The 15,965-nt window shown below is 38.7% G+C and overlaps 1 protein-coding gene and 1 pseudogene across 2 annotated transcripts in view; both read left to right on the top strand.

Annotated features, from left to right (window-relative positions):
* Positions 1-15,965, top strand: part of ATAD2B (ATPase family AAA domain containing 2B) — a 174,967-nt gene that overhangs the window by 46,643 nt on the left and 112,359 nt on the right. For both annotated transcript variants that reach the window (XM_054476527.2, XM_054476528.2), the window contains exons 7-12: positions 1,100-1,216; positions 2,232-2,307; positions 8,388-8,486; positions 10,235-10,346; positions 13,262-13,377; positions 14,638-14,812. In XM_054476527.2, coding sequence (XP_054332502.1) covers positions 1,100-1,216; positions 2,232-2,307; positions 8,388-8,486; positions 10,235-10,346; positions 13,262-13,377; positions 14,638-14,812 — 695 coding nt within the window. The remainder of the gene's footprint in view (positions 1-1,099; positions 1,217-2,231; positions 2,308-8,387; positions 8,487-10,234; positions 10,347-13,261; positions 13,378-14,637; positions 14,813-15,965) is intronic.
* Positions 4,810-7,138, top strand: LOC129030749 (phosphoglycerate mutase 1-like; annotated as a pseudogene).

Consider the following 15,965-nt stretch of genomic DNA (forward strand, 5'->3'; position numbering starts at 1 on the left):
AGTCCCAGCTACTCGGGAGGCTGAGGCAGGCGAATCGCCTGAACCTGGGAGGCAGAGGTTGCAGTGAGCTGAGATTGCGCCATTGCACTCCAGCCTGGGCAACAAGAGCAAAACTCCATCTCAAAAAAAAAAATCTTTTAGGATTTATGTACATTATAATTTATTTTTTAAGTGTATACAGCTTAGAAAATGAATTATAGCTGGGCGCGGTGGCTCACGCCTGTAATCCCAGCATTTTGGGAGGCCAAGGCGGGTTGATCACCAGGTCTGGAGTTCAAAACCATCTTGGCCAATATGGTGAAACCCCGTCTCTACTAAAAATACAAAAAATGAGCTGGGTGTGGTGGCATGTGCCTGTAGTCCCAGCTACGCGGGAGGCTGAGGCAGGAGAATTGCTTGAACCCGGGAGGCAGAGGTTGCAGTGAGCCCAGATCACGCCATTGTACTCCAGCCTGGAGACAGAGACTCTGTCTCAAAAAAAAAAAAAAAAAAAAGAATTGATCACTCATGTCAAGAAATAAACTATTACCAATACCCTAGAAGTCTGTTTCATGCTCCCTCTCAATGCCTACATGCACTTTGCTACCAAAATGTAACTAATCCATGCTTAACTGTGGTCAGCAGGCCTAACAAATCATTACACTGCCAACAAAAGTTGCTCTTGCTGTAACATTAATAATTACCTATAAGCATATTTTTTTGAATTATCAAGTGGTATTTGAATACTAATCTTATTTAGTGGTTAATTGAGCATTGATTAAGGTTTGCTGTAGTTGGGTAAAATTTTAAGTCTGTTTTCTATTATTGTATTGTATGACCAAAGAGAATCAAAGTTCCTAAGTAAATCAAGAGATAAAATATGATCATATTAATTTATTTAGCAGATAATTGTATTGATCATTGGCAGGGAAAGTATTTTCTTTTACATCCATTTAGGTTGATTTTTAATTATGTGTGCTTTACGTAATATGTTGGCACTTAAATGTCACCTGTGCAGAAAGAGTAATGGATAAAGTGTAAATATTCAGTTCTAGAGTAGACCAATCCTTTTGAATTAAAATAATGCTTTTTTCTTTTCTTTTTGTGTGTGGGAAACTAGAATCTCAAGAGGAGGATGGAGATATAGAAGTTGAAGAGGCAGAAGGAGAAGAAAATGATAGACCATATAATTTGAGGCAGAGAAAAACAGTGGATCGATACCAAGCACCTCCAATAGGTAGGCAACTCTAAATAACTTTTTTCTTTCTGGTAGTTGAGTAACTTATTCTGCCCCACTGCTTTTTTTCTTTTTTGAAACGGAGTCTCGCTCCGTCGCCCAGGCTGGAGTGCAGTGGTGCAATCCCAGCTCACGGCAAGCTGTGCCTCCTGGGTTTATGCCATTCTCCTGATTCAGCCTCCCGAGTAGCTGGGACTACAGGTGCCCGCCACCACGAGGTCAGGAGATCGAGACCATCCTGGCTAACATGGTGAAACCTCGTCTGTACTAAAAATGCCCCACTGCTTTTAAAAAAATTAATATTGCCAAATTTAAAAGAAGGAAATCTCTTATAGGTTTTATGTACTGGATTTTTTTTACTACATATACTTCTGTGCACACACATGCAACTGAAAGAAAGTCAAAGTACATGGTAGCAGTATTGATTTACATACAGCATGTACATTTTATTTAGCTGGGCGTGGTGGCTGGTGCCTGTAATCCCAGCTACTCAGGAGGCTGAGGCAGGAGAATTGCTTGAATCTGTGAGGCAGAGGTTGCAGTGAGCCAAGATCGCGTCGCTGCACTCCAGTCTGGGTGACAGAGTGAGACTCTGTATCAAAAAAAAAAAGAAAAAAAAGTTAACAGGGCTGCGCGCGGTGGCTCATGCCTGTAATCCCAAGCACTTTGGGAGGCTGAGGTGGGTGGATGATGAGGTCAGGAGATCGAGACCATCCTGGCCTACATAGTGAAATCCTGTCTCTACTAAAAATACAAAAATTAGCTGGGCGTGGTGGCACCCACATGTAGTCCCAGCTACTTGGGAGGCTGAGGTAGGAGAATCGCTTGAACTTAGGAGGGAGAGGTTGCAGTGAGCCAAGATCGCGCCACTGCATTCCAGCCTAGCGTTAGAGCAAGACTCTGTCTCAAAAAATAACAACAACAAAAAAGTGAGCAGAAGTCATTTCTACTCCTTTAATACGTTAATTTATCAATTTATTAGTTATTTCTCTATTATCCTTTTCTTCCCTTTTAGTACCAGCTCATCAAAAAAAGAGGGAAAACACTCTGTTTGATATTCATAGATCTCCAGCAAGAAGAAGCCATATTAGGTAAGGTTTGTTTTTGAAAGGAAACATTTGCATTTGTCAATGAGAGACTAATTGTGTCTTTCTTTCTTTAATTAGTGACTAACCGTTGTCATCCTACATGCTACTATTATCTTCCTGATTCAGTTTGCCTGGAATATTTGTTGTTTTAACAGTTACATTCACTAAAGCTACACAGCTCTTTGGTCTCTTAGCAGAGTTGAATCTAAGTGACCCATATTGCTTTCATTTGAAGCACTGATTCGAGTTAATCTTTGATATTTTCCCCCGAATTATTCTTTCTTTTACATGTAGATACAAAGGAAGGTTTTTACTTTTTTTTTTGAGACGGAGTCTCGCTTTGTCCCCCAGGCTGGAGGCTGGAGTGCAGTGGCGCAGTCTCGGCTCACTGCAACCTTTTCTCCTGGGTTCAAGCAATTCTCCTGTCTCAGCCTCCCGAGTAGCTGGGATTACAGGTGTGCGCCACCATGCCCAGCTAATTTTCATATTTTTAGTAGAGATAGAATTTCACCATGTTGGCCAGGATGGTCTCAAACTCCTGACCTTATGACCCCCCTGCCTCGGCCTCTCAAAGTGTTGGGATTACAGGTGTGAGTCATGGTGCCCGACCGGTTTCTACTTTTAAAAGTTTATTTTTTATTCCCTAAAGCTACACAGCTCTTTGGTCTCTTAGCAGAGTTGAATCTAAATGACCCATATTGGTTTCATTTGAAGCATTCATTCAAGTTAATCTTTGATACTTTTTCCTCCTAATTATCCTTTCTTTTTTTTTTTTTTTTTTTGAGACGGAATCGTGCTCTGTCACCCAGGCTGGAGTGCAGTGGGGCAATCTTGGGTCACTGCAAGCTCCGCCTCCTGGGTTCACGCCATTCTCCTGCCTCAGCCTTCCGAGTAGCTGGGAGTACAGGCATTCGCCACCACACCTGGCTAATTTTTTGTATTTTTAGTAGAGACGGGATTTCACCGTGTTAGCTGGGATGGTCTCGATCTCCTGACCTCCTAATCCACCCGCCTTGGCCTCCCAAAGTGCTGGGATTACAGTCGTGAGCCACCGCACCCGGCCCTAATTATCCTTTCTTTTTCATGTAGAAGAAAGTAGAAACAAAGGAAGGTTTCTACTTTTAAAAGTTTATTTATTTATTTTTTTGAGACAGGGTCTTGCTCTGTCACCCAGGCGTGCCATGATCATGGCTCATTGCAGCCTCAGCCTCCTGGACTCAAACAATCCTCCCACCTCAGCCTCCCGAGTAGCTGGGACTACAGGCACACGCCACTGTTTTCAGCTAATTTTTATATTGTTTGTAGCGATAGGGTTTTGCCACGTTGCCCAGGCTGGTCTTGAACTCCTGGGCTCAAGTGATCCCAAAGTGCTGGGATTACAGGCATGAGCTACTGTGCCCAGCCAAGCTTTTAATTTTTATGAAGTTCAAGTTACTTGTTTTTTATTTTGTGCTGATGCTTTTACTGTTATATCTAAGAATCCATTGCCAACTCAGAGGTCATGAAGATTTGTTCCTATGGTTTCCTCTAATAGTTTATAGTTTTAGTTCTTATGTTTAGGTCTTTGATTTACTTAATTTTTGTATATGGTTTGAGTTAGTTTTGTATACTCTTTGGCTTTTAAGCTCTTTTTTTTTTTTTTTTTGAGACGGAGCCTTCCCTCGTTGCCAAGGCTGGAGTGCAGTGATGCGATCTCGGCTAACTGCAACTTCCGCCTCCTTGGTTGAAGCAATTCTCCTGGCTCAGCCTCCCCACTAGCTCGGATTACAGGCATACACCACCATGCCTGGCTAATTTTTGTATTTTTAGTAGATACTGGGTTTCACCATGTTGGCCAGGCTGGTCTCGAACTCCTGACCTCAAGTGATCTGCCTGCCTCAGCCTCCCAAAGTGCTGGGATTACAGGCATGAGCCACCATGCCCAGCCCCAACTAGGATTTTGGCTTTTCAGTTATTTACTGGGAAATTATGTATACCACTCTTTTTGTTGTATTATTGTTATTTGTATCACACCTAAAAATGTTACAGATCTAACAATACATTGTTGGAATTATTACTTTATATGATTTAATGGCTTTTACTGAAGCTACGAGAAGAAACATTAGCAAGTACAGTTGGTCCTCTTGAGCTACAGGTTCTGCATCTGTGAATGCAACCAACCACACCTCGAAAATATTTGAGAAAAAACCCCAACAATACAACAACAAAAAATACAGCTTGATGACTATTTATATAGCATATGTGTTGTATTAGGTATTATAATTAATTTAGAGATGATTTAAAGTATACAGGAGGTAACTCTTATGTTGTCTTTGATAAATTTTCAAAAAAAGTGTATGGGAGGATGTGTGTAGGCCATATGCAATGTGCAAACACTATACCATTTTTATGTAAGGGACTTAAGCATACTTGGATTTTGGTATTCGCAAGGGTCCTGGAATCATTCCCCTGTAGATACTAAGGGATGACTGTATATGTTTATAGGTATTGTTATATTAACTTTTAAATTGATTTACCATTTTTGGTTCTCTTTATTTTTTATGCATTCAGTTTACTGTCTGAAGTCATTTTCTTAGACCAATACAACTTTTCTCCCACCAACTTCCTTCTGTGCTGTTATTGGCAAATTTATTACATTTCTATATGTTATAGGCCCAATACACACATAAACTTGGGAGCTTTCCTGTTGGGGAGAAAGAAGTAGAGGAGAGGATAAATATTAAAATTGCAAAGAATAAGTAGATAATTTTTGCAACTATCTTTCTGAAGAGTTGCGAAGTATCAAAAATTGATGCAGGGCCTCCCCAGCCCGCTGCCATGGCCACCTACAAACTGGTGCTGATCTGGCCCAGTGAGAGCACCTGGAACCTGGAGAACTGCTTCAGTGACTGGTACAATGCCAATGTGAGCCCGGTGGGCCATGAGGAGATGAAGAGTGGCAGGCAGGCACTGTGAGATGGCTGGCTATGAGTTTGACATCTGCTTCACCTCAGTGCAGAAGAGAGCAATCTGGACCCTCTGGACAGTGCTAGATGCCATTGACCAGATGTGGTTGCCTGTAGTGAAGACTTGGTGCCTCAGTGAGCGGCACTATGGGGGTCTGACTGGTCTCAGTAAAGCAGAAACTGCTGCAAAGCATGGTGAGGCCCAGGTGAAGATCTGGAGGCTCTCCTATGATGTTCCACCACTTCCGATGGAGCCTGACCATCCTTTCTACAGCAACATTAGTAAGGATCGCAGGTATGCAGACCTCACAGAGGATCAGCTACCCTCCTGTGAGAGTCTGAAGGACTCTCAAAGCCAGAGCTCTGCCATTTTGGAATGAAGAAATAGTTCACCTGTTAAAAGAGGGGAAATGGATACTGATTGAAGTGCATGGCAACAGCCCCTGGGGCATTGTGAAACATTTGGAGGGTCTCTCTGAAGAGACTGTCATGGAGCTGAACCTGCCGACTAGTATTCCCATTGTCTATGAATTCGACAAGAACTTGAAGACCACCATCAGGTGCATGCAGTTTCTGGGGGATGAAGAGACTGTGTGTAAAGCTGTGGAAGCTGTTGGCTTCCTGCTGTTAGCTATGATCATGCCACTTCACTCCAGTCTGGGTTGACAGAGTGAGACCTTCTATCTAAAAAAATAAATAAATAAAAACAGAAACAGGCTGGGCATGGTGGCTCACGCCTGTAATCCCAGCAGTTTGGGAGGCTGAGATGTGCGAGTCATGAGGTCAGGAGTTCGAGACCAGTCTGGCCAACATAGTGAAACCCTGTCTCTACTAAAAATACAAAAATTAGCTGGGCGTGTTGGTGTGCACCTGTAATCCCAGCTACTTGGGAAGTTGAGTCAGGAGAATCGCGTGAACCCGGGAGACAGTGGTTGCAGTGAGCCGAGATCACGCCATTGCACTCTAGCCTGGGCGACAGTGTGAGATTCTGTCTCAAAAAAAAGAAGAAAAAAAAAAACCCAAAAACAATTCCCTCTTCCCTCACAAGAAATGGATGCAGAAGGTAATGAAAAGATTCCGATTAGTAGAGAAGGAGTAGGAGGTGGGTTAAGGATCTTAAGGAGAAGTTGAGAAAATCTGGGTTGCTAATGGGACATGTGGGCATTGGAGTGGAGTACTGATGCACAGATTTTGGGACATCTTTGAAGGCTATTTGTGCTTGAAGTAAATTACTGACAATGATTCCAGCTTGTATGGTTGTGTGGATTTTCATTAGTGTGTTCAGCGTTCTACTTTTATTACTTGGATTGGTACAGGGTTGGAATTTAGCAAGTGTAATGGAAGAAAAAGGAGACAGAGTCAGGTAGAAAGATTAAAAACTGAAGTAATAGCTTTTCCTGTGAGGCTTGACAGAAAATTAAGCCACGAAGGGAGTTGACTCTGAGTCAGTGGGTGCTCAGGTATAGTAGGCCTTGATGAGTTGAAAGTTGGTATGTTAGGAGGTTATGTTCAAAAAGTAGGCCATTAAATTTTAAAATTGCAGAGGTGGAGAGCAGTTCACGCGGTAACAAGATCCGAGGTAAGATCATGGCAAATGTTTTTTTTTAGTAAAGCAGAACTGAGGGTGGTTAAATGGCTAGGCAGGTGGTAAGTGAAACCTAGGTAGGAGTGGAGAAAAAGATGATATAAGGGATATTTACAGGGAGTGTGGCTAGGACTCAATGGCAGTGATTATGTGGTGGGCAAAAAGGGATTTAGGATGACTTTTGAGGTTTTTTTTTTTGCAAATTACTGGTTAGTGGAACTGCTAACTGAATATACAGTTTAAAAGAAGTGGTTGAAGCATTTGATTTGGATATGATGAACTTAGTTTAAACACTTTGTGAGCACACAATTTTGTGGTGGTTTTATTATAGTTTTTTTAGGTATCTTAGAGATGTCATGAGTTATACTAATAATCTGGCATTCATTAAGTATTATTTTTCCTTTGTGATGACTTTAGCCTGGCAAATTACCTAATCTCTCCATAGTAGTTCTGGTTATAAACTATTTTTTTCTTCAAAATATTTTATGTATTTTATAAGAAGTTCAAACAGGATGGAAATATCTTAAGTGGACAGTTAAAGCCCTTGTCCTCTGTAAACCAGTGTATTATTTTTCCTTTGTTCTTTAAATGTCTGGACTGTGAGCTATTTGGGAAAGATAAAAAAAAAAAACAAACTTTTTTTTTTTCTTCTGAGATTCTAATGTTATTTATCAAACAGTGACAGATATTCGTTAAATTTGGATGTAATTTAAATTGGTTGCTGGCTCTGTGCGGTGGCTTATGTCTGTAACCCCAGCACTTTGGGAGGCCAAGGCGGGTAGATCACTTGAGCTCAGGAGTTTGAGACCACCTTGGGCAACATGGTGAAACCCCCTCTTTACAAAAAGTACAAAAACTAGCCAGTGTGGTGGCGGGTGCCTCTAGTCCCAGTTACTTGGGGGTTTGAGGCAGGAGGATCACTTGAGCCCTGGAGGTTGAGGCTGTAGTGAGCCCTGACCTTGCCACTGCGCTCCAGCCTGGGTGACAGAGTGAGACGCTGTCTCAAAAAAAAAAAAAAAAAAAAGTTGGTTACTGACTCCCTTCCTGAATTATTCTTTTTAAAAAAACTTTAGGCTTTCTATTCTCCTTTTTTTTTTTTTCGAGAAGGAGTCTTACTCTTGTCACCCAGGTTGGAGTGCAGTGGCGCAATCTTAGCTCACTGCAACCTCCGCCTCCCAGGTTCAAGCAATTCTCCTTCCTCAGCCTCCCGAGTAGCTGAGACTACAGGTGCCCACCCTGTGCCTGGCTAATTTTTATATTTTTAGTAGAGCTGGGGTTTCACCATATTGGCCAGGCTGGTCTCGAACTCCTGACCTCATGATCTGCCCACCTTAACTGCCCAAAGTGCTGAGATTACAGGCCTTTTTTTCTTTTTTTCTTTTTCTCTGCAGAACTTGCTACCTTTATACTTCATGTAAACTGTATGAGGGTAAAAAATCTTAATAAATATTTGCTGATTGAATTTCCTCTGAGCTAATTGTAGATATTACAGTGTGTTTTAAAAAGTTGTTTGCTATTATAATGGTTTTAAGGATTTTACTCTCTTTAAATAGGAGAAAGAAGCATGCCATTCATAGTAGTGACACAACTTCTTCTGATGAGGAACGCTTTGAAAGAAGGAAATCAAAGAGCATGGCAAGAGCAAGAAATAGGTTAGTAAAATTTGTAGTGTTATTTCCATGGTAGAAAAAAGGAAAAATAAGTGTTTTTTTGAGTGATTTTCTTATCTATACTAGCACTTTGCTAACATTGATATTCAGCACATATTTTAGACTAGATTAAGACATTGGCTTGGTTTCTACTTAGCTTTTCTTTTAATAAAAATCTAACCTTTCCCCAAAATTATTTAGTCTGAAAGTACTTATGATAAAATAATTTGCGGAGAGGGAAAGTAAGGAGAGCTAAGGGAAACAGGCCAACCTATATGGCAGTGTCTGTCTTTTCCTCTGTACCTCCTTTCTCATCTAAATCCATTTAATGAGGTTGATTTTAGGTACTTATAATGATTACAGTATTATAGCAGTCAGATTAAGACATGGTTTCTAATAGAATTATCTCAGGAGACCTTGGATTTTTATTGGAAAAGATTACTTTGTTTTTGTTGTCAGTTGAACAGGTGCCTCTGGTGATCTTTGCCTAAGTAGGGTAACTAACTGATCACTGTTGGGCTCACTAAAACCTCAGAGAATTTTCAGTGGAGGAGTAAATAAAGTGTCAAATTATTATTTATTGTAGAAATACCAAGTTTTCAGTTAGCAGGTCTTGGAAACAAGTTTGGATTGGTTAGACTGTGTACTAAAAAAGAATTTCTCATGTGAATGATGGAAAGAAAATGAGAAAAATCCAAGTTTAAATAAAAGAGTTTAATGCCTATTTAATCCGAACTATTCTGATAATCTACTTTGATAATATATTTTTATAAATTAGGATTCAGAAATATCAATGAAGTTACATTCATTATAGATGCTAGACTTTTTTGAGGCTGTTAATGTCATTGTTTGGTGTTTACCCAAGGTTAAAAGAGGAAGTTGACTATATTAATTTACAGAAATTAAATAATGTAGTATATTAAATAATGTGTTAAATAATGTATAGAGATCTCTCTTAAGGTAGTTACACAAAAGATGAAGCTTAGTGTTCAAGATGTGATCTCTAATTGGTTTTTTTTTTTGAAAAAAATGGAAAGACAATTTTTTCAATCGTATAACTGAGTAGACATATTCATGAAATAGTTGATGATAGATTTAAATATTATAATAAAGGTTGGGCTGTTGGCTTACGCCTATAATCCCAGCATTTTGGGTGGCTGAACCTAGGAATTTGAGACCAGCCTAGGCAACATAGTAAGACCTTGTCTGTATAAAAAATCAGCCAGGTGTAGTGTTGCCTGCCTGTAGTTCCAGCTATTTGGAAGGCTGAGGTGGGAGGATCGCTTGAGCCCAGGAGGTTGAGGCTGTAGTGAGCCGTGATTGCACCACTGCATTCCATCCTGGGCAACAGAGTGAGACCTTGTCTCAATCAATCAATCAATCAATCAATCAATAGCTTAATTTTATTTTAATCCCATATATTGTAGTACATATAGGTTTATTTTTATTTTATAGTTGTATAACATGGGATAATCAGCTATGTTAAGATATTTTCCTAAAATGGAATAGATTGGGCTCTTTGGGCAAATAGATTAACGATCTTGTTTGTTTTATCTAGTGAGTAACTTAATTTTTGGCCATTGACAAGAAGGTAAGAAAAGTAGAGTAAAAGTACGAAATCCTTTGATATTATTTTCTGGGTTATGAGAAAAAGGAGAAAGATGAAGACACATCAAAGAATGTAAACTTATTTTAACATTAAAAATGTGAAACTTTTAATGCAACTTTACTTGCACTTTTATAAATTTCAGATGTTTGCCTATGAACTTCAGAGCAGAGGACTTAGCTAGCGGTATTCTCCGAGAACGAGTGAAAGTGGGTGCAAGCTTGGCTGATGTTGATCCAATGAACATTGATAAATCAGTAAGTTTTGTAAATATTTTTCTAGAAGTTTTCTTTTTTTTTAAAGTTTTTTTCTTGTTTCTAAAGCAGCACATAGTAGAACTAGAAAATTCGGATATGACAGTGTTAATGTTTCGATGTATATGTTTTGAAACCTAAGAACCCTAGCCACAAGTGGTGCTTAGTCAGGTATTTTCATTTCAGTGTTACTAGAATATGTAACAGGTAGGAAATGAGGCTGAGAAAGTTATGAGGGGCAAGGCTTCATAAACCATGATGAACAACAGGCTATTGTTGAAATTTCCTAGTTTCATGATTTTGTATTTTGGGTAGATCACTCTGGCTATGATATAGTTAATGAATTTGGGGGAAGCAAGGCTGGCATTAGGGAGACTGGATGTTGCTGTAGTCTAGTAATCTGGAGTTGTGGTCATGGTAGAAACTAGGGTAACTTTGAAGAAGTAAATGGGTTTGAAAGAATTGAGGATTGAATTCAGAAATGACAGAATTTGGTGAATTAGTTGCTTTTGGGGAATGAGGGAAAGGTGCAACTTGAGAATATTACCCAGGTTTCTAGCTTAGGTGACTAGGTAGATAATGGATGGTCTGGATGGAGAATGGCTTGATTCTCTGAGTAGGGAACATAAGAAGAGGAGTAAATGTTTGAGGCAGGAAGATGATTTAATTAGTTGTATTTAACTAATACATGTTTAGGTATCTGAGGTATACTACAAGTGGAAGCACCTTGTAGGTAATTGGTTATTTAGGTTTGGCATTAAGGAGAAATACCTGGACTAGAAATTCAAATACGGGTCATCAATATAAAGAGCTGTGAGGTCACTTTGGAAAAATGGATGATCGATCACACCTGGGAAAGATATGTAGCACAAAAACAGACACAAGACTCGGAGGACATGGTAGATTCTTTCTCATTGTTAGTAGTATCTTATTTTGGGGGATATTTTGGAATAAGCTTACTGCATAACCAAGAATTTATTTGATACATTTTTTCTTTGTTCCCAAAAATCTCTCTGTACAACGTAATTTAAGTGATTTCCAAAGAGAGATTTAAAATAAGTTATCAAATAGAATCACATATATATTTGAAGATGAAATTTTAACTATCTCTAATCTGAAGTCGTAGAGGAAAATGCTTATCTTACTTTATTAATGGGACCCTAAGAAAATATTAGACTATTGCACATGAGCAGAATCCCATTTCTAATAGTGCATCTTCTCAGAAGACCTTACCTAATGATCTTTGCTTATTTGGCTTACCAGCACTTTACTCTTTTGAATCTAGTTAATTTCTTTTTTGTCTTTTAAAAATTTTTTTCTTCATTTTTATTTTCCTTTCATTTATTTTCATCTGTCCATTTACAGATGAATCTAGTAAACTTTAGATGTCTCTGCCAAAGTAGACTAAATTCTTTTTTTTTTTTTTTTTTGTTTTTGAGATGGAGTTTCGCTCTTGTTGCCCAGGCTGGAGTACAATGGTGCGATCTCAGTTTACCGCAACCTCTGCCTCCCGGGTTCAAGCGATTCTCCTGCCTCAGACTCCCGAGTAGCTGGGGTTACAAGCATGCGCCACCACACTCAGCTAATTTTGTATTTTTTTTAGTAGAGACGGGATTTCTCCATGTTGGTCAAGCTGGTCTTGAACTCCCAAGCTCAGGTGATCTGCCCGCCTCGGCCTCCGAAAATGCTAGGATTACAGGCATGAGCCACCGTGCCAGGCCACTTATTTCTTTAAAATTTGATACCAAATACAAGAAAGTTTAGCTTCTCTTAAAATGTTTCTGTTATTTAACTTGTTTTTATTTTTCTGTTAATAGTTTACTTTCACTTTTTCTATCATAGTAATACTTTCATTGTAAAACATTTTCAAGTACCATAACAGAATGAAGAAGCAGGGAAGGGGCAGTCACAGTTAACACTTTGGGCAAAATTTTCTTAAAGCATTTTTTGTCTGTACACTTTTTTTGTTACAAAGCCTTCTAGCTATTTAAACTATTATGGGTGGGAAGAACAATCTTTGCTGCTTCTTGTGATAGATCAGTGTTTCTAAAATAATTTTTTCATCATTGTCCCATAAAGAAAAAAAAAGTAAATTTCTCTCTGACTAGAGAAATTAAATATTAAAGAATAAGATTTTGTCAGGTAACATTGACCTTGGGAGGTCTACAAACTATTGTAAATAGCTAAGATTTTTTCTTGCCCTACCCCTGAACCAATTTTTGCCCCTGTGAGGACAATATTGCCCCCTTCTGAGAATACATGTACAAAATAATTATATATTTTTAAAGCTATTTAAACTTTTTTTTTTTTTTTGAGATGGAGTTTCACTCTTGTTTCCCAGGCTGTAGTGCAATGGTGCGATCTCGGCTCACTGCAACCTCCACCTCCCAGGATCAAGCTATTCTTCTGCCTCAGCCTCCCAAGTAGCTGGGATTACAGGCGTGCGCCACCATGCCCAGCTAATTTTTGTATTTTTAGTAGAGATGGTGTTTCACCATGTTGGTCAGGCTGGTCTCGAACTCCTGAGCTCAGGTGATCCACCCACCTTGGGCTCCCAAAGTGCTGGGATTACAAGTGTGAGCCACCGTGCCAGGCCCATTAAAACTTGGTATAATATAAAAATTATATGTGTTAGTATAATATAAAAATCTCCTATAGATACCTATTAAAGTTTTAGGTTGGGGATTAATCCTGGTTCTGAGTTACTAGATTAAATAATGGTAGCTTAATTTGCCTGAACTGAAATGTAAACTTGGATTTTATTGTTGGCCTTTTTTTTCTACACTTATTTGTAGTTATGTTTAAAAGCTTCTGCTAAAGCCATGTATTTCTGAATCGTAAGACTCTTTTATAAATTTTAAAAATTCTATAAAACATATAAAATTGTTTTATATCAAATTTTTCCCCTTCTTTCCAAGGTACGGTTTGATAGCATAGGTGGATTGAGCCATCATATTCATGCACTAAAGGAAATGGTAGTATTCCCACTTCTATATCCAGAAATTTTTGAAAAGTTTAAAATTCAGCCTCCAAGGTAAGCAATGTCATAGATGTTTATTATTGTTATTACTGTTAGTTTCTCAAATGTTATTTAATTGAGTAAATTACTATAAATATAAATATTTGATATATATTTATTTGATGTGTCCTAGCAATGACAGTTAGAAATGAAATGTTATTGTTTAGGGTCCAGAGGCCATGGAACTAAGTATGTTCTTGAAGTTTACATCTCAGGATTTAAGTCAGGCACTCGATAAGATTCTTTCTGTGGGCCGTAAATACACAACCAGATTGCCCAGATGGGTTTTTCTGAATTTGGCTCCCAGTGCATCGAGTTTGATGCTATATGTTATTTACTCTTGGAAGTACAGTTTTATTGATGTGTTTCTTTGACTTGATGATGGAGTATTTTTGAAATAGAGTGAGCTTGATAATTTATTTGTAGGAACAGATTGTGCCTGATCGTGAGGTGGATAGCTGGGGAACTATTGGAAAAGGCTGAGAAATTATGTTAAAGAAGATGGGGCAGAATAGAATATTTTGGCTGGGCACGGTGGCTCAAGCCTGTAAATCCCAGTACTTTGGGATGCCGAGGTGGGTGGATCACCTGAGGTCAGGAATTCGAGACCAGCTTGGCCAACATGGTGAAACCTCGTCTCTACTGAAAATACAAAAATTAGCTAGGGGTGGTGTTATGCCTCTGTAATCCCAGCTACTAAGGAGGCTGAGAGGCATGAGAATCACTTGAACCCAGGAAGCGGAGGTTGTAGTGAGCCAAGATTGCGCCTGGGTGACAGTGAGATTCCGTCTCAAAAAAAAAAAAAAAAAATATTCTGAAGATACACATATAGGATGTTAGATTTAAACTGATAAATGTCTGTTTTCTTTAAGGAGGCACTTTTTATTCAGATTTTGTTCTAATTTATTTTTCATGTTTTTAAGGATATGGAAAATCTTACTGAACAGTCGTTTAAATCTATCTTTATCATTCCTTTTGAGTATTTCTACATTATTTATTCTAAAGATGTGAAATTTCTGGGTCATTGGGAAACACATTTAAAATTTCTATATATCTTGCCAAATTACTCTGTACTTTATTTCTTGTCTGCCAAACCTTGGTGATTTAAGGACTTAGCAAAGTAAAACTTTTGTCTATATAGTGGAAAAAGCTTTATCAATGTCTAATAATTATACTTCAATACAAAATTATATGGAAGGGAGGGACATTTTTTAAAATTGGTTATCAGCAGTGATGATACTATAATTCACACTTCTTGATTTTTTTATCTTCTAGGGGCTGTTTGTTTTATGGCCCTCCTGGCACAGGTAAAACCTTGGTTGCCAGAGCATTAGCTAATGAATGCAGCCAAGGAGACAAAAAAGTGGCTTTTTTTATGCGAAAAGGAGCAGATTGTTTGAGCAAGTGGGTTGGTGAATCTGAAAGGCAACTTAGGCTTCTTTTTGATCAGGTAAGAGAAATCATCTAATTCAGGAGTCTTTTCTGTTCTGTTCTGTTCTGTTCTTTCTTTGTTTTTTTGAGACAGAGCCTCTCTCTGTTACCCAGGCTGGAGTGAGTGCAGTAGCGTGATCTCGTCTCACTACAGTCTTGACATCCAGGGCTCTAGCAATTCTCCTGCATCAGTCCTTGCCCCAGTAGCCTGAACTACAGGTGTGCATCACCACGCCCGGCTGATTTTTGTATTTTTTGTAGAGGTGGGATTTCACCACGTTGGCCAGGCTGGTCTCGAACTCCTGGGCTCGAGCAATCTGCCTGCTGAGAATATTTTCTTTAGAATATTTAATACATTTAATCTGCAAATACAAACTGTTTATGAGGAAGCATATTTTCCATCCAATATGTTATATTCAGGATTAGTAATCTGTGATTGTATGCCTTAGAGGTATTTAATGGCAGTTTCACTAGTACTTTTGAATATTTATGATGGCTCATAAAACATTTGAGGTGGCTGCGAGGTATATAATACCATGTTAGGTGCTTTAGACAACACAGGATATAACACATATATTGCTAGATTATAATCCATTGGGGAACTACAACAGGCATAAAAACTTAAGTATCTGTGAAAGAAATCTCACAAAGCAGTGTGTTATTTTCATGAGCTGTAAATACGGTACTAGAAGAATTCAGACATGAGTGAATGCTTTTAAAAGGCAGAGCAGGGTGAATAAATATCATGTGGACTATGTCTACTATTTATTTGTAACAAAAACTTTAAAGATATGATTTCCTATACGTTTTAAGAATTATTCCAGCTGGGCACAGTGGCTCACGCCTGTAATCCCAATATTTTAAGAGGCCAAGGCAGATGGATTGCATGAGCCCCGGAGTTCAAGGCTGCAGTGAGCGATTATGACACCACTGTACTACAGTCTGGGCAATAGAGTGAGACTCTGTCTCTCAAAAAAAAAAAAAAAAAAATTAAAAATCAGTCCAAATATAAATTCACTTTTGATTGTTTGAGTTAGTGAAGGATGCTGTTCATATTTGGCAATGCAGCATATATTTGATTATGTCTGAGGAAATTCATATGAAATAAAAAATAACTTCAAGCTTTGAGCACCCATTACTAAGATGGTGTGTATGAAAGTCCTTTGTAATTG

The sequence above is a fragment of the Pongo pygmaeus genome, chromosome 12 (genome assembly GCF_028885625.2).
Source record: "Pongo pygmaeus isolate AG05252 chromosome 12, NHGRI_mPonPyg2-v2.0_pri, whole genome shotgun sequence".
NCBI lineage: Eukaryota > Metazoa > Chordata > Mammalia > Primates > Hominidae > Pongo > Pongo pygmaeus.